The 26,477-nt window shown below is 43.2% G+C and overlaps 2 protein-coding genes across 3 annotated transcripts in view; both read left to right on the forward strand.

The window, feature by feature from the left end:
• Positions 1-20,208, forward strand: part of LOC106565565 (collagen alpha-1(VII) chain-like) — a 93,092-nt gene extending 72,884 nt beyond the window's left edge. The window contains exons 82-115 of one of the 2 annotated variants that reach the window (XM_014132828.3): positions 314-349; positions 2,474-2,509; positions 2,612-2,656; positions 2,844-2,876; positions 3,583-3,645; positions 3,854-3,889; positions 4,041-4,121; positions 4,255-4,323; positions 5,564-5,599; positions 9,827-9,886; positions 10,049-10,093; positions 10,188-10,223; positions 10,316-10,351; positions 10,438-10,497; positions 10,681-10,806; positions 10,919-10,990; positions 11,480-11,515; positions 11,603-11,662; positions 11,788-11,832; positions 14,410-14,445; positions 14,638-14,673; positions 14,864-14,920; positions 15,105-15,176; positions 15,435-15,506; positions 15,788-15,823; positions 16,039-16,119; positions 17,428-17,481; positions 17,739-17,792; positions 17,951-18,013; positions 18,117-18,179; positions 19,227-19,343; positions 19,425-19,502; positions 19,921-19,974; positions 20,134-20,208. In XM_014132828.3, the coding sequence (XP_013988303.3) occupies positions 314-349; positions 2,474-2,509; positions 2,612-2,656; positions 2,844-2,876; positions 3,583-3,645; positions 3,854-3,889; positions 4,041-4,121; positions 4,255-4,323; positions 5,564-5,599; positions 9,827-9,886; positions 10,049-10,093; positions 10,188-10,223; positions 10,316-10,351; positions 10,438-10,497; positions 10,681-10,806; positions 10,919-10,990; positions 11,480-11,515; positions 11,603-11,662; positions 11,788-11,832; positions 14,410-14,445; positions 14,638-14,673; positions 14,864-14,920; positions 15,105-15,176; positions 15,435-15,506; positions 15,788-15,823; positions 16,039-16,119; positions 17,428-17,481; positions 17,739-17,792; positions 17,951-18,013; positions 18,117-18,179; positions 19,227-19,343; positions 19,425-19,502; positions 19,921-19,974; positions 20,134-20,193 (1,944 nt within the window). In that variant the 3' untranslated portion in view covers positions 20,194-20,208. Of the gene's footprint in view, positions 1-313; positions 350-698; positions 735-2,473; positions 2,510-2,611; positions 2,657-2,843; positions 2,877-3,582; positions 3,646-3,853; positions 3,890-4,040; positions 4,122-4,254; positions 4,324-5,563; positions 5,600-9,826; positions 9,887-10,048; positions 10,094-10,187; positions 10,224-10,315; positions 10,352-10,437; positions 10,498-10,680; positions 10,807-10,918; positions 10,991-11,479; positions 11,516-11,602; positions 11,663-11,787; positions 11,833-14,409; positions 14,446-14,637; positions 14,674-14,863; positions 14,921-15,104; positions 15,177-15,434; positions 15,507-15,787; positions 15,824-16,038; positions 16,120-17,427; positions 17,482-17,738; positions 17,793-17,950; positions 18,014-18,116; positions 18,180-19,226; positions 19,344-19,424; positions 19,503-19,920; positions 19,975-20,133 lie in introns of both variants that reach the window. The other variant, XM_045691645.2, reaches the window with a different exon arrangement.
• Positions 20,209-20,213: 5 nt separating this feature from the next.
• LOC145859586 (uncharacterized) lies at positions 20,214-26,196 on the forward strand. The gene is made up of 7 exons (XM_082959564.1): positions 20,214-20,275; positions 20,428-20,436; positions 20,824-21,053; positions 21,493-21,624; positions 22,106-22,168; positions 24,304-24,486; positions 25,464-26,196. Exons 1-7 carry the CDS (start codon positions 20,214-20,216, stop codon positions 25,490-25,492), a joined length of 708 nt encoding a protein of 235 aa, XP_082815690.1. The 3' UTR covers positions 25,493-26,196.
• The last annotated feature ends 281 nt before the right edge of the window (positions 26,197-26,477 follow it).

The following is a 26,477-nucleotide window of genomic DNA, read 5'->3' on the forward strand; positions in this document are numbered from 1 at the left end:
CAGGTCTTCAATAGAATGGCTGCACTACAGTATATAGTTAAGCAGATAATGTTGTGTTTGAGTTCCAGTGATCATAATATGTCCAACCATACAGAAGGTGAGTAACTGAAGCATTGATGTTGATGTTGTGTAATCAGCCATGACTAACTAGGGTCCGGAGTTTCTCCTGTTCTGTAAGAACTCAGGGTCCTAGTAGTCATAACATGAGGAGGAAAGAGATGGGTAGAAGGAGAAAGAGATTTGGAGGTGTGGAGGTGGAGAGATGATAAGATAACTCACGCTTCTTGTTTCATCCCACAATATTTCGAAGCAGGGTCCACAAGGGCCAGCTGGTCCTCAAGGCCGCTCAGTGAGTAACAGTAACCCAGGCATGCAGCCTCCTTTAGGGCTGGCCCTGCGTAGGAAAGCCTGTGGATTGGCTGCCAGTGCTAGGCCGCTGATGGAGCTGATGTATGTTTTCCTTTGGGCTGAGGCTACGTAGAACCTTTAGAATGTAACCTTTTGCAACCCTGCTTCTAACAACTCCTCCCTCTTTCTTCTTACCTCCCCCCTTCAATCTGTCTAATTTTTATCTATTTTACACCCTTTCTGTCCCTCCCTCTCTTTTCAACACTTCCAATTACCCTTGTGTCCTACTATCCTACTCTTTCCCTTCTTCTCCCCCTCTCCTTCTTCCTCTCCTCCCTCTCTGACTCTAGGGCCTGCCTGGGTTCCCTGGAGTGCTGGGGAGACCGGTAGGTTTTCTGTGCTGCTGGCTGGCATGCTTGTGACCAGGGAAATGGGGGCAGGGGGGGTACATGAGTCGGGTGGAGGGGTACAAGCACGACCCAAGGATGCTGTGACGGTACCAGTTTCCACTGCACTGCAGCAGAGGGGTTTGGAGAGAGGGGAGTATTGTCAGGGGACGCTAGTGTCATCAGTATCAACATGCACACAGTCACAGAGTCCTCCACCGCGCCATCCTCTGCATTCATGTCTCCACTTTAATTTTCTTTCATTTGAATTAGGTCCCATCTCCCTGGGGTCTGAGACTAGAGTTGTGCCTTGATAGGAAACTCATGAAATATTAATCTGGACCACCTGTTCCCAGAGTACCACTGATGTCTGAAATGTTTTATGTATTAAACACCACACGTTTGTAACACATATGCCACATACACTAACCAAGATCAATTGGACACAATAGGGTTGTGAATACTGAGATGGATTACCTGCCCCATCAGAATTGTAACAGATGCATTTTGCTTAGTGTCATAGCTCTCTGTGCATTGTGTGCTAGCTTTCTGTGCATGTGGCTTCACCTGCTCTGTTGTCTGCTTCTCAGCCCTCCCAAAGCACTGTTTGTACATTGTATATCATGTGTGTGTCTTTGTGTATTGTGTGTGTATGCAGTTGTGTGTGTATGCAGTTGTGTATTTGTTTGTGTGTGTGAACACTTTCTTTGATGTTCATGTATGAAATGTATGTCTTTTCTTATTTATTTTTTATTTGTAATGTTTATTTAACTAGGCAAGTATGTCTATACAAAGCCTACATGTATGTAAGTATGTACAGTATGCTGTGTGTATGCACAGCAAATTGGCCAGTGTTACCTAGTGTTGATTTTTCAGTGTAACATTTCTAGTGTTGATTCAATTGTTAAATTAACAGTCATTGGTGTAAAATAACCCCAGTATTGGTGTTAATAACCAGTGTTAAAACAAAACCACACCCATCATTATCATATTTCCTAGCATGCTCTATTGCAGGTTGCTTTTTAGAATAGTTTGTTTCAATATCTATGTTTTTGCATCGATGAATTAATATTATGCTACTGAAATATAAACAAATCTAAAGTAATCCAATCTGTTACTTGGATTTATTGCACCCATTACTGAAATGGTTGTTCCAGTTTAGATGGTTTAGGTAGTCCAATATTTTAGACTTCCCAACAGGCATTCTTTCTGAATGCAGGTTAGGGCGGGGTGAATAAAAATTCTAATTGTTGGATATCCCCACTTCAATTCCAATAGGAATTACACTTCACTTTGCAAGCCAGCATAATGTGACTTGCATGCCTGAAAGCCATGGGTTTCAGGCCACTATATTAGGGTAAACAAAGCCCTCAAAATAAGGCCTTATTGAGCACTTGTATTCTGTTGAGTAATTTAATTTAATGATGACATATTTGCTTAGGATCTCACTTGGTGAAGGCAATAGGACAAAATAATAATTCTGCAACAACCATGTCTCTGTCACTAACAAATGCAGTCATGAGTGATAACTCTACAATTCACCAGAAAGTCAAGGCACTCTGGGAAAAATAAAAATAAGGCTTTACACTAAGCAGTGTGTTAATTTAACACTTTCAGTGTTGATTTAACACTGGAGAATTTGCTGTGTGTGTGTTTGTGTGTCGTATCATGCATGTGTTCTCTGTGTGTGTGTTATGTCTTGGGCATGTGAATCCAGCATGCTCTTATCTTGTTTGCAGGGAAACCCTGGAGAACCTGGAATTAGAGGGCCAACTGTAAGTATGATATTCTAATATCCGTCATGCGCATGTGCACACACACACACACACACCGCGCTGTACCGCGCTGTACTGATGCTATCGCTTTTGTAATTGTAGGGTCCGATCGGTACCAATGGACCTCCAGGTCCGTCAGGGGTAAAGGTGAGAACTTCTTCCATCATAGACCTACAGTATCATTCATTCTTAGTTCCAGCTCTGTGGGGGTATTGCTAATGCATTTAGTAGTGTTGATTTTTTTTGGTCTACAGTAGCTTAGTATTACAGCACTGGAATGATCCATTTAAGTGTTGTCTTTGTTGTTCTGAGAATGTGTTTTGATCTCTGACAGGGTAATCAAGGAGTACCTGGGGTTGGCGTTCAGGTCAGAACTTTATATGATAAATGTTGTGTTGTACATTGTGGGCCAGTTTCCCAGGCTGTCACGATGGCATAAATGGTCAAGAGACAGGCGCAGGAATGCGTAATAGGGGTTTTTATTTACCCAAATCACAGAGTGCCGTGTAAAGGCACGGGGACGAAGACCAAACAAACACTATACAAAACACAAGGTTGAAACCCAAACAAAAGAGCGAGGAGTACCTTGAATAAATAACACAAGCGCACAATGATTATCACACGGGACGAGACCCGTAATCATCTGCACAATACACGTGGTACGAAAGCCAACACAACATAGCACAGGTACTCACACGACCAATGGTCATCGGAACAATAATCGACAAGACAATGGTGAACCAAGGCCACACTTATACAATTACTAATCAGGGAATAGAGACCAGGTGTGCATAATGACAGTTCCGGAGGGATCCGTGGCACAGGCAGAGATTTAGTCTAGTCCAAGTCTAGAAAGTGTTATAAATAGAGATTCTCCATTGAGAGAGCTTTTTAGTCCAGGACAAGGCTTAATCTGTGTCTGAGAAACTGGCCTTATATGTTTTATGTTACTACTGTATATTCCTATTAGATGTTTATTGCCTCAGTGATTTTAGAATTACTCACCCACTTTTCACAGTGAAAGTCACAGAGCTTCATAATAATCTATTTGAATTGACCCTCCTGTTCCACAGGGACTTCCTGGTCCCGAAGGCAGCATGGGAGTGCCTGGACCTGCAGGGCCTCCTGGAGCTGTGGTAGGGCACAGCATCAATCATCTATAAACCAACTCTCATACTGTATAGTTTTACTGGCTGAACTGGTGTTGTAGTACATTCCCATTGGACTGGGGATTCCTCGTATGCTCACACCTTTACCTTTAAGCTTACTGTAATTAAAAAGGCCATCAACACAATGTGTGTTTAATATTGTTTAATGTATTGTAATGATACCGTCTCTTCCCAGGGTCCATCTGGGCCTCCAGGTCTACCAGGGCAGACAGTGAGTACAGCAGCTCCGTGGGACTCACAGTTCACATACTGTACTGTAGAGCCGACACACACACACCTCTATCATCGCCATGGTTAACACACAGCAAGCCATTCACGCAAACATCAGTTCTGGTGGTGACATTAAGTGTGTCTCTCCACAGGGGGAGGGGGGCAAGCCAGGTGTCCCAGGAAGAGACGGGATACCTGGAAAAGAGGGAACACCAGGGTTGCCAGGGAAACAGGTGTGTATTGTGTATGGTATCTGTCTCTCTACATCCTACTGTGTTTCTAGTATGTGTTAGGATGGCATCAGGTTTAGTGTGGATTTTTCTTTGAAAAAGTTTTTTAGAGTGCTGTGTTGGATCTTTATTACAGGGTATCGCTGGACCAATGGGGTCCGCGGGGTTGAAGGGGGAGCAGGGGGACAGTGGCCCCCCAGGAAAGGTGAGTCAGAGGGGTGAGAGGGGATCTGGGAAGTGACATGAGGTTGAATTGAGCTGTACTTAAATATGCACAATGTATAAATTGCTCCACCATTTCCTGGTTGCTAAAATTCACATAATGTCAGTTTATGTGCCAAACATACAAGTATAGTGTAGAGAATCATTGTACCATCTAAACTGCTGTGAAATATATTTTCCATAACCCAAAATATTATATTTTCAGCTGTTTGAAGCCGAAAGTAAAAGGCGCAGAAACTAAACTGAAGAACGGGAAGAATAGAAACGGAGCACATGGAACAGATATACCGCTTCTTAGACTTGCTTTCAATGAGAATGACAGATCTATACACATATTTCTATGTGAATTTGGTCTGGTCACCCAAAAAGTTACATATTGCAGCTTTCAGACTAATTCAGAGTCCACAGCCGCAGAGCCTAGATAGTCCGGCGGCCCATTGTGAGACTACCGTCCGCGGGGGACGCACAGCCTGACCTAGCACCTCCCCTAAATTCCCAACCAACGCAGCTCCATGTTCTCAACGCCTATTCATTTGATTGTGGTGACAGTTGGAGAAATAGCTTGAGCTGCTCTGCGATATCGAAAAGTATGAAAGCCAACAGTCCAATATTCTAGAACATGTTTTGGACTCTTGAGTGCTTTATTCAAAAGCTCTATCTGCACATGATTCCCTCTTCTATTTACTGTAAATGGCCATGACTCACATCCTCTTTATCCAACGTCTCTCCATTTCAAAGACGAGGAAATCATTGGCATGAATAGGAGGGCAGAGGCACATGTACAAATACACAAACAATGACACACCAATGCTCAAGCATATGAGCACGGATGCACACATATAGACACACACACACATATATACACACACACATACATTCACATCATTCCCCCGGAAGCTTTAGCAGGATGTACTACGGTTCTTGAGCAATAAGAGCTTTTGAAGGGATGAGATGTACTGTACTTATAGACAGCACATCTGTTAAACTCTTCCTCTAGTTTGTGTGAAAACCAAATTAAAACTCCCGTTCATGGTCTGATGCTCTAATGAAGGTCAAAAGGCCAAAGCAGTAGCACAATAAAAGTGATACTTTGCATAATAACATAGTGGGTAGGAGTTTCCTCAATCGTTTACTATTGCTGTCCATCTTCAGTGCATTTTCAAACAATCTAATCCAGATATGTGAGTTTCATGTCATGTTCTCCCTGCATATCCCCATCACAGGCTGTAGCAGGACCCCCTGGTGTGAAAGGAGCACAGGTGAGTTATTGTCATGCTTACTCTTCCAGTCGTGGTAACATCCAGTCATGGTGACTAACCTTACCATGTCTAACTGGTGTATGGAGACACAATAGAAACAACTCACAATCAGTGAATCACAATACTGAATTATACTGAATCATAGGCCAACAAACAGATGTATTGTGAACATTTTTGAGAAAATGGCGCCGGAAGAAATGGCAGCAGTTTTACGGGCGCCCTACCAATTCTGCTATTATGTTTTTTTTTGCATTATTTGTAACTTATTTTGTACATAATGTTACCGCAACCGTATCTTACAGCAAAAAAGAGCTTCTGGATATCAGAACAGCGATCACTCACCTCGGATTAGACAAAGATTTTTTCTTCAACAAGCAGGACGCACAGGACATTTTCTGAACACCCGACAAGGCCAACATCCAAGTTATTTGCAAGAGGAAGAAACGCAGGTACAGAGGACACAGAGCGGTGTGCTTTATAAGGATTCGCAGAAGGCGAGTGGGAAAGCTGCCGTTACCATCAATATTACTCGCCAACGTGCAATCATTGGACAATAAATTAAACGAGGTACGATCACACATATCCTACCAACGGGACATCAAAAACTGTAAAATCTGTTTCACGGTGTAACGGCCGTCGTCAGAATTAGACCAAGGTGCAGCAGAGGATGTGTTCATCATTACAATTTTAATACAACGAAGAGAACACTTTAGAAAACGAAACAAAAACGACCAGAAACAGTCCTGTCAGGAAACACACTGAACAGAAACAATTACCCACAAAACCCAAAGGAAAAACATGCTCCTTATGTGTGACTCCCAATCAGCAACAACGAACTTCAGCTGTGCCTGATTGGGAGCCACACACACACACGGCCCAAAACAAAGAAATACAAAAACATAGAAAAAGGAACGTAGAACGCCCACCCAATGTAACACCCTGGCCTAACCAAAATAAAGAACAAAAACCCCTCTCTATGGCCAGGGCGTTACACACGGAATCGTGGCTGAATGATGACATGGATATTCAGCTAGCGGGATATACGCTGCACCGGCAAGATAGAACAGCACACTCCGGGGGGCGTGGGGGGTGGTCTGTGCATATTTGTAAACAACAGCTGGTGCACGAAATCTAAGGAAGTCTCTAGATTTTGCTCGCCTGAAGTAGAGTATCTTGTGATAAAATGCAGACCACACTATTTGCCTAGAGAGTTGTCTGCTATACTTTTCGTGGCTGTTTATTTACCACCACAGACGGATACTGACACTAAGACCGCACTCAGTCAGCTGTATAAGGAAATAAGCAAACAGGAAACCGCTCACCCAGAGGCGGCACTGCTAGTGGCCGGAGACTTTAATGCAGGGAAACTTAAATCAGTTCTACCTCATTTCTATCAACATGTTAAATGTGCAACCAGAGGGAAAACAATTCTAGATCACCTGTACTCCACACACAGAGACGCGTACAAAGCTCTCCCTCGCCCTCCATTTGGTAAATCCGACCACAATTCTATCCGCCTGATTCCTGCTTACAAGCAAAAATTAAAGCAGGAAGCACCAGTGACTCGGTCTATAAAAAAAGGGTCAAGTGAAGCAGATGCTAAACTACAGGACTGTTTTGCTATCAGAGACTGGAACATGTTCCGGGATTCTTCCGATGGCATTGAGGAGTACACCACATCAGTTACTGGCTTTATCAATAAGTGCATCGAGGACGTCGTCCCCACAGTGACTGTACGTACATACCCCAACCAGAAACCATGGATTACAGGCAACATTCGCACTGAGCTAAACGGTAGAGCTGCCTCTTTCAAGGTGTGGGACTCTAACCCGAAGCTTATAAGAAATCCTGCTATGCCCTCCAACGAACCATCAAACAGGCAAAGCGTCAATACAGGGCTAAGATTGAATCGTACTACACCTGCTCCGACGCTCGTCTTATGTGGCAGGGCTTGCAAACTATTACAGACTACAAAGGGAGGCACAGCCGCGAGCTGCCCAGTGACACGAGCCTACCAGACGAGCTAAATCCCTTTTATGCTCGCATCGAGGCAAGCAACACTGAGGCATGCATGAGAGCATCAGCTGGTCCGGACAACTGTGTGATCATGCTCTCCATAGCCGACATGAGTAAGACCTTTAAACAGGTCAACATTCACAAGGCTGCGGAGCCAGACGGATTACCAGAACGTGTGCTCCGGGCATGTGCTGATCAACTGGCAGGTGTCTTCACTGACATTTTCAACATGTCCCTGACTGAGTCTGTAATACCAACATGTTGCAAGCAGACCCCCATAGTCCCTGTGCCCAAGAACACGAAGGCAACCTGCCTAAATGACTACATACCCGTCCGTAGCCATGAAGTGCTTTGAAAGGCTGGCAATGGCTCACATCAACACTTATCCCAGAAACCCGAGACCCACTCCAATTTGCATACCGCCCCAACAGATCGACAGATGATGCAATCTCTATTGCACTCCACATTCCCCTTTCCCACCTGGACAAAAGGAACACCTATGTGAGAATGCTATTCATTGACTACAGCTCAGCGTTCAACACCATAGTACCCTCAAAGCTCATCACTAAGCTAAGGATCGAGGGACTAAACACCTCCCTCTGCAACTGGATCCTGGACTTCCTGACAGGCCGTCCCCAGGTGGTGAGGGTAGGTAGCAACACATCTGCCACGCTGAACCTCAACACTGGAGCCCCTCAGGGGTGTGTGCTCAGTCCCCTCCTGTACTCCCTGTTCACCCACAACTGCATGGCCAGGCACGAGTCCAACACCATCATTAAGTTTGCAGACGACACAACAGTGGTAGGCCTGACCACCGACAATGATGAGACAGCCTATAGGGAGGAGGTCAGAGACCTGGCCGGGTGGTTCCAGAATAACAACCTATCCCTCAACATAACCAAGACTAAGGAGATGATTGTGGACTACAGGAAAAGGAGGACCGAGCACACCCCCATTCTCATCGACGGGGCTGTAGTGAAGCAGGTTGAGAGCTTCAAGTTCCTTGGTGTCCACATCACCAACAAACTAACATGGTCCAAACACACCAAGACAGTCGTGAAGAGGGCACAACAAAGCCTATTCCCCCTCAGGAAACTAAAAATATTTGGCATGGGTCCTCAGATCCTCAAAAGGTTCTACAGCTGCAACATCGAGAGCATCCTGACTGGTTGCATCACTGCCTGGTATGACAACTGCTCGGCCTCCGACCGCAAGGCACTACAGAGGGTGTACGGCCCAGTACATCACTGGGGCTAAGCTGCCTGCCATACAGGACCTCTACACCAGGCGGTGTCAGAGGAAGGCCTTAAAAATTGTCAAAGACCCCAGCCTCTCCAGTCATAGACTGTTCTCTCTACTACTGCATGGCAAGCGGTACCAAAGTGCCAAGTCTAGGACAAAAAAGGCTTCTCAACAATTTTTACCCCCAAGCCATAAGACTCCTGAACAGGTAACCAAATGGCTAGCCGGACTATTTGCATTGACCACCCCATTTTTAAGCTGCTGCTACTCTGTTTATTATCTGTGCATAGTCACTTTACCTCTACCTACTTGTACATATTACTTCGACTAACCTGTGTCCCTGCACATTGACTCTGTACCGGTACCCCCGGTATATATTTCCTCGTTACTGTTATTTTATTGTTGCTCTTTAATTATTATTTAAAAAAAATCATTTGTATTTATTGTTTACTTCAGTTTATTTAGTAAATACTTACTTAACACTTATTTATTTCTTAAAACTGCATTGTTGGTTAAGGGTTTGTAAGTAAGATTTCACTGTAAGGTCGACACCTATTGTATTCGGCGCATGTGACAAATATAATTTGATTTGATTTGAAATCTGTGTGGCCCTCCTTTGAATTTCGCAATCCCAGTGTGGCCCTCAAACCAAAAAGTGTGCCCACTCCTGCTTTAAAGGAATAGTGCCATAATGCCAGAGTCAGATGAACACATGGATACTATTTTTATGTCCCTGCATGCAGTTTGAAGGAAGTTAAAGGTAATTTCGCAAGCCATTGCTAACTAGTGTTAGCGCCATGACGTGAATTCTACTGGAACATGGGGCTTAATTGCCAAAATCTCTTGTTATCCCTATAATAATAAGAGAATAAAGCAGAACGGCAATACTAAGGTGAGGAACTAGGTGCAATAGAATAGGATGGAACAGAGTTTAAGGTAATTGAAGTGTATTGGTTGTAATTGGTTCAGGGACCTCCTGGTGTGACCTTACCTGGGACAGTGGGAGAGAGCGGGCTGCCAGGGCTACGGGTGAGTCTCATTGGTTGAACCAATTATCAACATATTTCAGCTATTATTCAGGCATTTACTACACACATTATACTATACAGATTATTATAACAAGAACGTGTTTAGTAATGGCTTAATTACATATTTCTAAAATGCAATTTTTCTAAAATGGTTGTCCTTTAGGGTGAGAGGGGAGACAAGGGTCCTGCAGGCATCAAAGGGGACAGGGTGAGTAAAGTCACTTAACACACAACGTTACTCAACATTCACAGACACAGTGATCAGGGAAGTTATTGTGTGTGTGTTTGTCTCGTTGAAATAGGGAGCTGCTGGAGAAAATGGGGAGCCTGGAGAAGATGTGAGTCATTTGACATTTTGTAACATCAAATATTTCACATATCTAACAGATGTCACTCTTACTAAATTCTCCATCCACTTTCTCTCTCTCAGGGGGGCAGAGGACCAGCAGGGCCTAAAGGAGACAAGGTAATACACATCACCAGCTGATTCCCTGTGTCTGTGTTTCCCTGGCTGTTAACCATGTGACAGTACTGACAGGAAATGTGTTGCAGGGAGAGAGAGGCATCGGACTGGCAGGGCCTCCTGGTCAGCTGGGACCTCAAGGGTTAAATGTTAGTATCATGGACTTGACAATACATCTAAATGTTCTCATAAACACATAAATCATATAAATGATGTAGCTATGTTCATATTAACATATGCAGACTTCTCAGTCTCATCTTCCCTGAGCTAAACATCTCCATAACTACACCATTGCCACAGTGAATGTGAACCCCTCTATGTTTGTGTTTTAGGGGGACACAGGTCTCCCGGGCCCAGCAGGCCCTCCAGGAGCCCAGGGCGTAGCAGGGACCCCTGGTCTGGCCGGCCTGAGAGGAGAGAACGGAACTCCAGGACCCCCAGGACCTCTAGGACCCAGGGTGAGAGTGCCTATATCGCCACAATACTATAGTTATTACATGGGTGACTGGTGTGGTCTTTTTAGCCCTGCTCTGTGTGGAATGTTTATGTTGTATGTTGTCTCATCTCCAGGGTATCCAAGGCTTTACTGGTCAGGCAGGGACCCCTGGAGCTCCTGGGCCTCCCGGACCCCCTGGCCTAGTTGTGAGTGACTTTGGATTGCATCATGAGTGAGAGTGAGTGAGAGTGAGTGAGTGAGTGAGTGAGTGAGTGAGTGAGTGAGTGAGTGAGTGAGTGAGTGAGTGAGTGAGTGAGTGAGTGAGTGAGTGAGTGAGTGAGTGAGTGAGTGAGTGAGAGAACCCACTAGGCAGAAACTGGTTAAATCTTCGTTGTTTCCACGTCATTTCCACCTAAGAAGTCAGTGTGATGACTTTGAAACAAGGTGGGAAACTAATTGGATTTGCAAAAAGTCATTAATGTAACAGCATGTCATATTTTTTTCACCCAACTTTTAAACTAAATCCAAAGACATTGTGAAATGTTTTGTTGAATTCACGTTAGTTGACAACTCAACCAAATGTAAATCAAAGCTAGACATTAAACTGACGTCTTTGCCCAGTGGGAAAGACTTTGTGTGTTTGCGTTTTTGTGATGTAAGTGTTCATGATCAGTATACTGTTTTTTCCATACCAGGGTTCACCGGGCACTGCTGGAGGCAAAGGGGATAAGGTGAGTTAACAACGAGATAAACACGTCTTCTATACTGTATAATATCTTATCAAATATGATGTTGATGCTCATAAATCCCCTCTTTAGGGAGCGATTGGAGCCGGAGTACCTGGATTGAGAGGCGAGAGAGGAGACCCAGGACCCAGGGTAAAATCACATCACCATTTCAGTTTGAATTTCAATTGTATCTAATTTTGAAAGTTACGTGTTGTATTGAAGATTTGTGTGTGTGTGTTGCGGGATTTACAGATCTATGTGTCTGATGTTTGCAGGGGGAGGAGGGTCGAGGTGGTCAGAACGGGGAGAGAGGACCAGCGGTAAATCTCTTGCCTAATGTTAACATCACTGTCTTTTTACTGGGAAAGTAATTCTGCTTTGAAAGTTGATCAACTTGTAAACTCACTTTTGAGAAATTGGCCTTTGAATGTGTTGGTATCTAGTGAAGAGCTCTTCTTTGTCTACACACTCTGGCCGATGATTTGATTACCTATGGATAACATGAACGGCCAACCAGCCGCGGCACATTTCATTACGCTTCTTTGCAGACGTTTACTGACACCCAGCCATATTCAACGCGTGATGTACACTTTAGCTTAAGACATGTAGCTAGCTAGGTAAACGATGAACCTAGCTAGGTAAATAATGTGTAAAATCACACGTCATGTAAAGTTAGCTAACGAGCCAGCCAGCTAACGTTAGCTAGTTAAACAACAATGCACATAGTGCCAACTCATGTCGTTACTACACTGCATGAATATGCTGGGAACTAACCATCCAGGTTCAATGTTAGCTAGGTAACATTAGGCTCTAACTAGCGAAGCAAACAGCGGTGGGATATGAAAAACAACGTAATCTAAGAAGCCAGCCAGCTAACGTTAGCTAGTTGGCTAACAGTACACTTTAGCTTAAGACATGCAGCTAGCTAGATAGGTAAACAATGAACCTAGCTGAGTAAACAACGTGTAAAATCACACATCACGTAACGTTAGCTAACGAGCCAGCCAGCTAACGTTAGCTAGTTTAATAACAATGAACATAGTGCCAAATCATGTCGTTACTACACTGCATGAATATGCTGGGAGCTAACCAACCAGGTTCAATGTTGCTAGCTAACATTAGGCTTTAACTAGCAAAGCAAACAGCTCAGGGATATGAATAATAACGTCAGCTAGGGAGCCAACCAGCTAACGTTAGCAAGCTAGCTAGATAACAGTACACTTTAGCTTGAAATGAAACCACTTTCTGTCAAAATTAGAAATGTGTAATATATGAAAATGTAGCTAGCTAACGCTCGATATCTTACCTGTATACATCATCATGCATGATGGATGCGTCTCCTTGTCATGGATGACATGTGCCACAGTTGCCCTTATTTTGAAGCTCTAATCCGGATACAGGTGTTTTCTCCATCTCTTTAGCTATCATACTCTAATTCCACTGATTTCAAAACTTGATCCTCCAGAGAGTTTCCTGAATCGGGTCACAAATGGCAATTCATCATGACCAATTTTGATTCTACCGCCTATATGGTGTTTATTTATTTGTGTTTGTTTACTATTAGAGGTCATTGGCCCATTCCTCGATATTGATCCAACTTAATAGAGAGAGTGAAAATGAGAGAAAGCATGTGGGAAGGCTGAAGTGGACATAGATTGAGCTAAAAAAAAAACTGTAAAAACGATGTTGCTTAAGCAGTGCACAAATAACTCAAACGAAAGGAAAAGTAATGAAAGCAAAAGACGTCAGCATCATCGTCAGCATCATCATCAGCAGCATGCGTATACAGTTCAATCGTTTCACTCTCCATCCCTAGTATACCTTGATTGTAGGAATCAATGCAATCCATTATTGTCATGCCCATTACCGCTCCAAACATAGAACATAGGTATATCCTGTTTCTCTGAACATATCACTAGTAATGCAGTAGATCTGTCCTTACGATATGTTTTATCCTCCACTTTAATTTAATGATATTGACCTTGTACTACATAGCTCTTTTAAAAGCTGCCAGCCAGGCTCTGACCCTCTTCACTTCCGGTACATCAGTCCTACTGAGAGTAAGGCTTTTGTTCTAGGCTGAGAAAACTAAGCCTGGTCCTTTGTAGATCAGTTGGTAGAGCGTTCAATTCCCGGGACCACGCATACGAAAAAATGTATACATGTATGATTGTAAGTCACTTTGTATAAAAGCATCTGCTAAATGACATATATATATATATATATATATGAAACTCTTCACCCTAGCTCTCATCTGGAACATACTCAGCCTCTCTCACATTAGTTGCCTGGTAACCTCTAGAAAGGGGGTTGGATATTGTAGAGTGCCAATGGCATTCCATTTTAAACTCAGGTGAGAAACAGCCAGCAACTCTTCTATTATAGTACAGTCCTTCCTCATACAGGAGAGTGCTAGTCAGTGTGGATATAGAGAGCTATTTATTGCAGTTCTGGATGATTTAAACCATAATGGTGATGATTGCTGTTGAGGATGTGCATGTGGGAGTACAAGGGACGTGTGTGCGCGGATTCCTCGGGTGTGGTGTGTGTGCTGTACTTGATAAATGTATTCCTCTGTGTGTGTGGTGTGTGTGTTCTGTACTTGATAAATGTATTCCTCTGTGTGTGTGATGTGTGTGTTCTGTACTTGATAAATGTGTTCCTCTGTGTGTGTGGTGTGTGTGTTCTGTACTTGATAAATGTATTCCTCTGTGTGTGTGATGTGTGTGTTCTGTACTTGATAAATGTATTCCTCTGTGTGTGTGGTGTGTGTGTTCTGTACTTGATAAATGTATTCCTCTGTGTGTGTGGTGTGTGTGTTCTGTACTTGATAAATGTATTCCTCTGTGTGTGTGGTGTGTGTGTTGCGCTCGCGTGTGTCTGTGTGTGTTCACCAGGGCTCTCCAGGTGGCAAAGGAGGCAGGGGAGATAAGGTGAATATTGTGAATATTATTATTAGATTATTATATTTTGCATCATGCTCTCTCTCTCTCTCTCTCTCTCTCTCTCTCTCTCTCTCTCTCTCTCTCTCTCTCTCTCTCTCTGTCCACAGCATTCTGCTCATGTAAAATAGTGAATCAAATTGACATGCCTGACTAGTGAGTCCTACTCTCAATATATTTCAGGGTGAATTGGGGCTGCAAGGTGGCAAAGGAGAAAAGGTATGAATTTTAATGTGTGATGAGTAATATTGTTTGTGTGCTCGTGCGTGGTAGAATAATGTGGAGAATCGCAGGAAAAGAGCAAAGGAGAGACAATGAGAATAAAACCGTTAAAATAAAAAAGTTGTGAAAATAATTACAGAAAACGACATATACTGCTCTGCCTAACAGTGATGTTGTCCCCTTTCAGGGTGATACTCTCCTGGTGGGAGGACCTACAGGAGAGAAAGGAAATAAAGGAGAGACGGTGAATGAACCTCTCTGCCTTAAATACCCCACAACACTTATTATTGACTAATCTAATAAACAATTGATCACAAAAATACCTCAGAGCACCAAGTATTGACTATGACACTACTAATCTCTCTGTGCTTCTGTGTGTGTGCATGTGCAGAATGGTCATTTACAACTGTTGTTCTCTTCTTTATCAGGGTGACCGAGGGCCCAAAGGGGTGCAGGGGGAGAAAGGCTTGAAAGGCAATGACGGCCCAGCTGGGGAGCAGGTGAGGTTGGCCTTGACAATGACACCATTGGAGTTTTCAAGAGCATAAACAGATCTGGGAGCAGGCTATTAATAACAGGTTTGTAACTGTGTGTTTGTAACTGTGTGTGTGTGTGTGTGTGTGTGTGTGTGTGTGTGTGTGTGTGTGTGTGTGTGTGTGTGTGTGTGTGTGTGTGTGTGTGTGTGTGTGTGTGTGTGTGTGTGTGTGTGTGTGTGTGTGTGTGTGTGTGTGTGTGTGTGTGTGCGCATGTCTCCACAGGGTCTGAGGGGTGAGCCAGGAGACAGGGGCTCTACAGGGTTCCAGGGAGCCAGAGGTCCAGGAGGACAGAAGGTGACTACATGACCTGATCTGTGTCAATGCTTTCATCAAAACTGCTGTGTCATCTATGTCAGAACCAATGGCATCAATAGTCAATCAATATTCATCAATGTCATAATGTCCTCTGTGTATTATGGATGACATTGCACACAGTTTTCCCACCCATCGTGTGAGAATATATTATCACACAACAGTGTACCCTGTGAAAATGAACAGTGTATTTCTCAGACTGGATGCTGTAGGTGACCCATTAAAAATGCAATGTTTTAATGGGTTTGTCTTTGTGTCTGAAGGGAGAGGCGGGACAGCCTGGTGTACCTGGAGAATCAGTGAGTCTCCCATTTCACCCTCAGTTATGAAAACAATGTGTACTTTTTCCTGACCACATGAACTGAAAATCTCTATTATAGCCTATAACTAGGATCCAAAGTTCTTCCTGGTCTGGTCACATGGTCAGGAAAAACTCCTAGCCCCATGACTAACTCCACATTTACTCTCCTGTTGGTGGATAAAAGCCTCTGGTCGATTGTGTGTGTTCTCCCAGGGTACACCAGGAAAAGATGGAATGCCAGGCTTTAGAGGGGATAAGGGAGACGTGGGAATAACTGGAATGCGTGGAATTAAGGTTTGTACTCACGTGTGTTTGTGTGTGTGTATGCAGCGCGATGTATCTTATTTGTGTACGTGTCTGGCACTAAATGTGAAGAAGTTTAGTGCCAACCTTGAGATGTCCTCTAAGCGACTGCCAGCCTCCCAGATGATGCCACTGGGTCATAACGCTTCAATGGTTCCAAATTGACGTCACGTTGTGGAGGATTAGTTGAAATTCAGATGGAAATTGATTTTCATCCTCATATATTCTATAAATACCTTTAATGACTGTTGGAAATATAACTAGTGTGTTTCTCTGGCATTCTGACAGACTAATTGCAGAACCCTCTAACCTTCCTACTGTGTGAATCACTGTCCTCTTAAGTAGAGGCAAAGTGTGTCTGAGGAAAACTTTGAGATGTGTTCTGTGTTTTCTTCACATGACCTTGCCACACTAACGGCAATATAATCACAGCATGATAATCTGGGTTTAGAAATGACTAATCCAGACAGCACAATATCTGCCAGCCCACTCAGTCTCACCATGCTATCAAACCCCCTCAATTTCCTCTTATCTGTCACTTGCTATTATTCTCCACAAATCACCCAGTTACTCATCCTTTAATCCATCCAGGATTCAGCGATCGCAATTTTTTTGCTAAATCAACAATATCCTGCATATTATGCGAAGGCTTGTGAATCTGACCGATCATTGCGCTATTTGTGCATAAAGCAGTCAAATCATTGCAATATTATTGCAAAAAAATGACCCATCACCACAGTACAAAAACAGGGCTTGTGTTTTCAACCAATCACACACATTTACTGCATGATATGGTTCAATCAAGCCACACGTCAACAAACTTTTTCCCTCGTCAGCTCATTTTTGCAATACATTTGTCAAAATCATAACATTGTCATATTTTTTTCCTGCAAACATTGTCAAGTATTTTTTCCTGCAAATATCACCAAAACATCCTGTGAAATCCTGGATGGACTGCTTTAAGTCTTTTAAGACTGAAACAGTGGTCTGTTCATGATCCAACTCAGTTCTGCTGGTCACTGTGACAAGCCCATGTTGACCCCCACTCAACACAGACCGGATCTGACCAGCTGGTTGTTATTGGCAACCATCTGATTGAAGGTTGTTATTGATGAGTCACTTGGTGAATGAGGGGTTGTGTGCATTAGGCTGGCTTTTCTTGGCAGCTGAAAGGATTGTAAAATCTATCTATAAGCTTTCTTTCATTCTGAATTGGCAGTTTGGAGCAGTTTGTCCCACTTTGACTGACAGGGTCCCTCATCTGGCTCTCTGACTAACTAACTAACTGATCGTTTCCAGGGTGACCGAGGATCAAAGGGGGCGTGTGGATCAGACGGACCGAAAGGAGAAAAGGTACAGTGGGAGAGAGAGAAGGAGGGATGAGGAGGGGAGAGGGAAAGAAATGACAGGAAGTTACATTTAATCAACTTTATTTATCCAGAGGAGCCATTATTGTAGTTGCATGGTAAGTTTTATAATGAAAGTCTTTCATAACCACTGTAACTATGACCTCTCTCACTTTAGTTGTTAATGAGAACATTTTATAAGATTAACAGTAGGGGATGCACCATGCTGTGTCTTTCTAATGACCTGGCTCTGTGTGTGTTCAGGGAGATTCAGGGATCCATGGGAGGTCAGGGTTGCCTGGAAGGAAAGGTGAGCAGGTAAGAATTATCCCATGAAGTACACTATAACCTAATGTTTAAAGGGCTCTGAACAGTACACCATTGTCTGATATCTGGAATTTGGTATTACAACTGTATTTTCAGCCTTATCAGCAAAGGGTAGACATGTTACCAGGTATTGTACCTGTGTGTTTCAGGGAGACTTGGGGCCTCCAGGGGCCATTGGAACCCCTGGCAAGGAGGGACTGATCGGCCCCAAGGTATTTGTCTTTGTATGGTGTCTGTGTGTGCGTGTGTACTTAATTGTGTGTGTATCAAGAGAACTGTGTGTTAATGTGTTACTTAATCTCTGTGTGTTTGTAGGGTGACCGAGGCATTGATGGAGTACTAGGACCCAAAGGAACGCAGGGAGAGAAGGGCGAAAGGGTGAGTCTTTAACCACAATTGAATCCACTCATGAAGTGCAGATCGGCACAAATACTCTGAATGTGACCACAGCCAAACCGCAAGCTGACCACTGACTGTAGATGTAGGGGAGAGTGGGGTAAGTTGAGCCAGTGGGGTAGGTTGAGACACCCTTGTTTCTAGGAAACCATACACAAAATGATTCATTTGACCAAATATTTAGGAAGAATAATTTCATGGGGTCGGTGAAGGAATAAACCACATGGAAAAAGTGGTAAACAGATTTTACCAAGTCAAATTAATTCATTGTGTTAGAGGTTTCATGATGCTTGTATCTAAACCAAAGTAAATATTTTTAAGATTGTTCAATACATCAGGTAGGGTCTCTATAAGCTTCTATATGAGGCTCTAAACCTAGCATGAAAGTGCATCTTTGTAGCTGTGTGGGCTAATTTCGTAAAAATGTTTGCCTTGGGGTAAGTTGAGCCTTTGGCCATGGGGTAAGTTGAGCCAATGGCAAGTTACGGCATTATCACTGGGATATGAGGTAACAACAGGGCCTGGCCTATGTTAAAAGTGTTTTAAAAAAGTACAAAGTGTTTCTTAGGTGTTAAGCCTGTGTTAAAAGATGCTTAAAATGATTAAAAGACAAAAAAGCGAATGTGATTGTTTTCAATTGTGTTTGGGAAATAAAGACAGACATGGTTTTAAAAAGGTAGTGGTAATATTTAATTTAGTACAGAAATGTATGGGCTGCTTAACTTACCCTGTCCCGCGGATCAACTTAAACCTTACACGGGATAAGTTGTGCCAAGTGCAAGCTATGTTTTCAAAACTGTAATTTGACCATTCAGTCTGATTATTTCCTGGGATACACAACATCTTGAAATATATGTAGATATCTTTGTTAGAAAGAATGTGATATTATCCTTGACGGAGTGATGCTGAATATAAAAACTCTCTCAACTTACCCCACTCTCCCCTGCTGTATTTCAAGTCTGATGAAAACAACTGGTTGTAAATAGTATCTGACTGTGGCTCCCTTCCTCTACCTCTTCCTCTCTACAGGGCCCCTCGGGTATCCCTGGCCCTCCGGGCCCCACAGGAGTGGACGGGGCCTCTGGACTGACAGGGCCTCAGGGGCCCGCTGGAGCTAAGGGCCCAGAAGGGCTCCAAGGACAGAAGGTACTCACTTCCTTTGTTTGTTGATGCCACCTAGTTATGTTGTAAATTAAACATGGTCAATGTGATTGTTGTTGTTGTCAGGGGGAGAGGGGGCCTATTGGTCCTGCCAAGATTGGTCCACGTGGTATCCCAGGTATACCAGGAGAAAGAGGCGGGCAGGTGAGTGTCACCCTTCTACTGTGTGGTATGTCTGCTCATAGAGTATCTGACTGCAACTGTCCCCCAAGAACTCCTTCAAACTGGCCATAGAACAGACACAGCTCTGACACTGGGGGCCTTTTACTAAACATTATGCACTACATGGAACATTTGGGGACTTCAACATAAAATGTAGAAAAGGGTCAAATACAAGTTTTTGTGAAAAGGTTTTGTAAAGAAATTATATATTTAACCCCTGAAAAAAACAGCTGTTGTTCCTTTCCAGTGCTTATTTCTGGTCCTTTGAGCCAGATAGGTACCCAGTGCGTAGTACATCTGACCTTGGGGTTGTATAGCTATTAGTTTGCCCAACTGTTCTGAGAACAGTGTCTTTATGTCAGTCATGTGCTGTGTGTTCTAATACCTGTCTCTGCTGCAGGGCGAGTTGGGTCTAGATGGAGCCAAGGGAGACAGAGGAGAGCCAGGCTTGACGGTCAGTGCTTCACCTTGGCCTAAAGGGCCCAAATCTGCAGGTTCTACCACCAACCTGCCCACACACACATGCACAAACACACACACACATTATAATGTAGTCATGTCTCTCTGCCTGTCCCTTACTCTCCTCCTCTTCCCCTCCGGCTCTCTGTGGCAGGAGGATGAGATTCGTGCATACGTCCGCACAGAGATGAGCCAACACTGTGGTAAGTCTTAAAGTCACCTGCCAAAAACACAATGTCCCAATCTAACATGCTGGTGTTCTCAGTTCAACTTCAGTTCATCATCATCATCATCAAGTGAAACAAGTAATGGTGCTAACACATGTCTATTGAACGTAATGCGCCACGGAGTGTTATGCACATCCTCATCCATCTAGAACCTCTCAGTGCTGTTGACTGAAAGAGAGAGTAACATTCTATTTTCTCCTCCTTCTCTCTTTGTCTTTCAGCTTGTGGAGGTGAGTGGGCTCTGTCTGACACGGTCTGACACGTGGACTAGGTGGTTTAAGGGCTGTAGCAATAATTAGCTTTGACATGAACTATTCAATTAGATTAGCTTTATTATTAGTTGTATGTACTCAATGTGTTTTTGGTTCTGACATGTGTTCGTACTATATGTAGTCTTGGTTTTGTTGTCATGTGGTGTGGTCCATGTAGGTGTTCTACTCAGTGCTTGAAGTGGGCCAGTACAGAACTGACCTGTACAGAATATTGGCTCTAAAATATGATGAGTATCGGCAACTAAATATAAATAGTACCGGCACCCAAAATGAGAATCGGTACCTATTTCAGTCCACTTCAAGCACTGGCTGTAGTGTATGTTCTCATGTGTGTGTATATGTTAGTGTGTGTGGCTGCCTGTGGGTTTCGGTGGTGTCTGGTTGTTATGTTTGTGTTTTACTGACCAACCTGGATGTCCTGTTGTTTTTATGTTCCTGGACCCTCTTCCTTCCCCCCCTGTCCCCTGTTCCGGCCCGGCTCTCAGGTATTGTTGTGACAGAAACCCTGCCCAGCCCCAGGGTACGTCCTGCTCCAGAGCAACAGCTGGCCCGGAAGGGCAAGCAGGGCAAGGACGGTGAGTGTGTCCATCCATCCGTCCAACTGTCCTTCCATCCCTCATCACTCCTCTTGTCTGTCTGCCTGTTTGTTTGTATGTCTGTCTGTGTCCGTTGGTCTGTCTGTCTCTGTCTGTGTCCGTCGGTCTGTCTTAACAAACAGCCCAGGGGGATGCTGTGAACACTGTTTTCTCATCAATAATCTCTGAACATTAGGAATAATATGTCTGTCTATGACAGTTTTGCACACTTTTTAACTCTGTGTTTTGTCTGATTTTTAAAGTTAGGGGGTTTGTAAGTGGGGGTATTCCAGCTGAATAAAGGCCTTCGCCGTTCCTTGGTGGACTGAGCCCTTGGTGAAAGTCCAGCGTTGTGCTGTAGGAGTTGCGGTGGTCAGTGAGGGGTTGGGGGTTAGGTTTGTGACCGTTGTGGCGGCCCCTGCCCTGTGATATGTTGTAGGGCGTGAGCTGCGTGTAGTGGTGAACACCAACGACCCCGACTACGAACACTTCTACTCTATAGAGAGTTACGACGACCCCATGGCCATGGAGCAGAGCATCCACCTGACTCCCACTGCCAATCAGAGCCATGGTACGTCACACACGCACACCCTTAACCTTGGATCCAACCTCACACACTGAGGTCAGTCTAACACACAAACTCAACCTTGTATCCCTCTCACATACCCAGCCCAACCATCCACTTAACTAACCTTCAAGTACTAAACCCAGTCCCACACTAAGACCAACCCTGTTTCCCCTTCACACTCTGCTCTCAACATGCAGCTTCCTGGGTGTCTCTGTTGTGTTGATAGTGTGTTTGTATGTGTTGTGTACATTGGTCTGTTTCTAACCTGAGATACATGGGTATTTATTACAGCCTTGCAAATCTCTCATTTCCAACAATGGGGGATTTACATGAATTGTTCGATTATGTGCATGTTTCTCAAGTTAGGATTGTATTTGTTTGTGTTAATGTGTCTGAAGTGTTTCTGTTTTGTGTTGTTAGTGTGCTTATTACAGTATGTCTGTTGATAAATGTTCATGTTTGTTGTATGATTACGTGTCGGCAGGTGAGAGAGTCACTGTTGACCCTCTGAAAACAAAGAGGCCCAGGAGAGAGGTCAAAGGGCAAGGTAAACCCGCCCACTTCCTCCTCTCCACTACTGGGGTATTTCAAGGGCTTACTCCACCACCCCATCTCTGCATGTCATGGGCTTCTCCAGCGTGATGGGTTTTGATGTTCTGAAGAACACACATACACACTCGCAGAAGAAATATCCCAAATAATCAATTGAGATGTATTTTTATTTCTGTCGATAACAAATCAAAACACCAAAGAGAGAGCAGTTTATTTTGTATGGGCTGCGTCTCAATCCACCGCATCCACCAATGTCGGCCTTCTGCGTCTGCGGTGGAAGGTGACCGAGCTACAGCGGTGTTTGTCAGACCAGGAGGCATCCAGAAAATCAGTCTTCTCACGAAAACGTCTGTAGTGTCTGAGCGGTTTGGCATCAAAACTAATGTGAACACGCTCATGAACACGTACATTGTTTTGCTCTAGAACACCCATAAGACTCGTGTGACGGTAGCCCGGTACCAGTTAAAACATTTTATGGAAGTACAGTATATATGGAAGTAGTTTAGTGCCAAAAAAGGTGTTAAAATATGGGTCAAAAAAATAGAAATAATTTATTGATCTTTCTTATATCTCTCAGATATAGGACAGACACTTCAAAACACACTTAATATTTTTACTAGCTGTTTAACCTATTCATCTATGGCAAAGATACTTATATGTTTCCCTTTTCATCTGTGTTTGGTGTTAGCTAGTTACTGGCTAGCTAGATCTCCAGCCAGCATGGAACAAAAGGGGGGAGGGTCATTCAAAACTCTGACGCAGTTGTCATGTCAACACATCTGTCAGTGCCGCTGTGAACTGCATCAAAAGAGACATGCCAATCGGGAAATGTATAAAAAGATATTACATCATTGATGCAATTTGGATGATGTTTGAGTTGCTTTGTGTGTCACCAAATTTGCTTGAGATGATTTGACATCCAATTTGCGTGACATAGGCGTTTCAAAGAACTGTCAGTCAAGGCGAGCTCATGAATCTCACTGAGCCTGTCTTTTCAAACTTCCAGGTAGTTAGCCATGAGCGTAAAAGTAGTTATCAGAATGACTGTTCAGGACTTTTAAACCTATGACCTGACCCATCACCTGTGTACTACTGCCACCCTAGTTTCCTACTCATGCTTTTAGTCCCTAAAACTGAAACTAAATAATATACAAATGAAATAGAAATATACAATCATAACTAAATAAAAACCAGCAAATCAGGTCTGAAAACGAACTGAAACAAAAAAGAATTTTAAATAAAAATCTAAAAATGAATCAAAATAAAACCAAATATAAAAAACGCAAAAATATAATAACCTTGTTATGCGGGAAACAAGCATTCCATTCAAGCTAAACATTGGATATATAGTGTTTTGCAACTAAATCTATTGCAATACACATAACAAAAATTGAATTCAAAATCTGAGGACAGTAATATTTTACAAACACATAAAGGTACCCATAAGCATTAATCTCTGATTAAAAAACATAAATGTGAAACATTTGTGGATATAGCGTTTGGAAATAAACTCTTAAATTGTATGATCACTTATTTCATGATAATCACAGAATGTTTAGCAACTGTACAGTAACATTAATACTAATATCACATTCATCTAACAATCACCTACAGCTTACTGTAGCCTTTGAAGCTTGAACCCCTCACTGTGACTTTGCCTCTGTTCTGATTCCAGATTTTTGGTCTGTCCCTCTCTCTCTCTCTCTCTCTCTCTCTCTCTCTCTCTGCATCTCTCTCTGCATCTCTCTCTCTGCGTCTCTCTCTCTCTCTGCCTCTCTCTCTGCCGCTCTCTCTCTCTCTGCCACTCTCTCTCTCTGCCGCTCTCTCTCTCTCTGCCTCTCTCTCTCTCTGCCTCTCTCTCTCTCTCTGCCTCTCTCTCTCTCTCTGCCTCTCTCTCTCTCTCTGCATCTCTCTCTGCGTCTCTCTCTCGGCGCCTCTCTCTCTCTGCCTCTCTCTCTGCCGCTCTCTCTCTCTCTGCCGCTCTCTCTCTCTCTCTCTCTCTCTCTCTCTCTCTCTCTCTCTCTGCCTCTCTCTCTCTCTCTCTCTGCCTCTCTCTCTCTCTCTCTCTCTCTCTCTCTCTGCCTCTCTCTCTCCATCTGCCTCATTGTGTGTGTGTGTGATGTATTCCAGCTCCAGTGGATCCTTGTGTGTTGCCCCTGGAGGAGGGAAACTGTGGGAGATTTACTCTGCGCTGGTACTTTAACAGCCAGGTCCAGGCCTGCCGACCCTTCATCTACAGCGGCTGTGAGGGCAACGCCAACCGGTTCCTCCAGCAGGAGACCTGTGAGGAGCGCTGCCTTGGGGAGGACACAGGTACACACACACACACACACACACACACACACACACACACACACACACACACACACACACACACACACACATGCATACAGTTAACTGGCTGTCATGTCCTGGCCAGTATAAGGGTTAATTGTCATTTTAGTTTGGTCAGGACGTGGCAGAGGGTATTTGTTTTATGTGGTTCAGGGTGGTGTGTTAGTTAGGAGGGCGTTTGATTTATTATTTCCGGGTTTTGAGTTATGGTCTATGTTGATGTATTTCTATGTGTAGTCTGGTTGATCTGTTTCTATGTTGAGTTAATTGGGGTGGACTTCCAATTGAAGGCAGCTGTGTGGTGTTGCCTTTGATTGGAAGTCCTATATTAGTTGGGTGTGTTTGTCTGCGTATTTGTGGGAGATTGTTCCGTGTTTAGTGTGTGTAAACCTAACAGGACTATCGTGCGTTCGTTTTTGTTATTTTGTATGTTCGTTTTGGAATTTATTAAAAGTTCAAAATGAACCATCTCAACTCTGCTGCATATTGGTCCTCATTTTCCGATGATGATTTCGCTATATCGTCCTCCGACTAAGAAATCCCTGACACTGGCAAAATAAAGGAAACACCAACGCAGTGTCTTAATAGGTTGTTGGGCCACCACGAACCTCTACAGAATCTCCCATAAGTGTTCAATTGGGTTGAGAGCTGGTGACAGACAGACAGACAGACACGCACGCACACAGACAGATACACACTCCCCTATGCTCAACTGGCCATTTTTATACATTACCCTAAGCATGATGGGATGTTGATTGCTTAATTAACTCAAGAACCACCTGTGTGGAAGTGCCTGCTTTCCATATACTTTGTATTCCTCATTTACTCAAATGTTTCCTATATTTAGGTAGTTACCTGTACATTATGCTGAATACAGATACATTCATGCTACACATACACACGTACACACAAGCAAATATATATAAAAAAAAACAGCACGTTGTCTTTTGTTGCAGGTGATGTTCCTTTGAAGAAGGGGCGATGATGAACTGCATGTCATGACCACCTCTCCACCCTAAAGAATGTCAACAAATGTTTGTTTAATATTTAAAACTATAAACATTGGCAAGGTTTTGAATATATATATATATATAGCATTAATGGATCTTGTCTCATGGCCACAGGTCACATTGTTGATTTGCTTATTTATTTCAAGTACATTTATATTACATTAATTGCAGCCAAACATTTTAATCCCTCTCAGAATTACATCTAGCGATTACAGCAGTCCTGTATTACTGGAAGACAATGTTGTCCAAACATTGACACAACCTTACCACAGAAAGCAGGACCTGCCTTTGGTGGATGTACAGCTCATGAGTTCCAAATCTGTCCACTAAAGTACAGAGCTGTTCTGTATGTATGAAGAGGCACGCACAATACGTTATATAGTATGTTATAATATTTTGCCAATGTGATGTACATATAAATGTATATTTTTATTACCTGGGAAAAAGTGTTTTGTGTGCCCTAATGATTCATGTTAAACTCTGCATGTTTTTACCTGACAGAGGAAAGGTGCTATTTTAAAATGTATTTTTGTATTGCACTTTTCATTTGTTGTTTTCAAAGAAAAAACTAAAGTTAGTTTTTTCGTCAAGTTTAATGTTCAAATTGCAAAGGAACACACTCATGTTGGCTTGACAACATTAATCATTGTTTTATTAAATATATAAATTAACCAGAGAATTTGAACAAGAGTATTTCTACAATGTTTTTTTAATGAAAGAGACTTTTTGAAGTGGTAGTTTGTTTAGGGCTTGGGTCAGCACACTGGGATATATGATAATGTCGGTATAGCTGAGAAGCCAAGAGTTTTTCCTGGTCAGGTCACATGGTCAGGAAAGATTCCTGGCCTTAGTTTTAGCTATGTCATGTGCAGTTCCTGTACCTGAGTAAGGATGAATTATTGATGGCACCACCTGGAACGTAGAGAGGATGAGGATATTGATGATGACCATGTTGAGGCT

This window comes from Salmo salar, chromosome 12 (assembly GCF_965601325.2).
Source record: "Salmo salar chromosome 12, fSalSal1, whole genome shotgun sequence".
Classification (NCBI taxonomy): domain Eukaryota; kingdom Metazoa; phylum Chordata; class Actinopteri; order Salmoniformes; family Salmonidae; genus Salmo; species Salmo salar.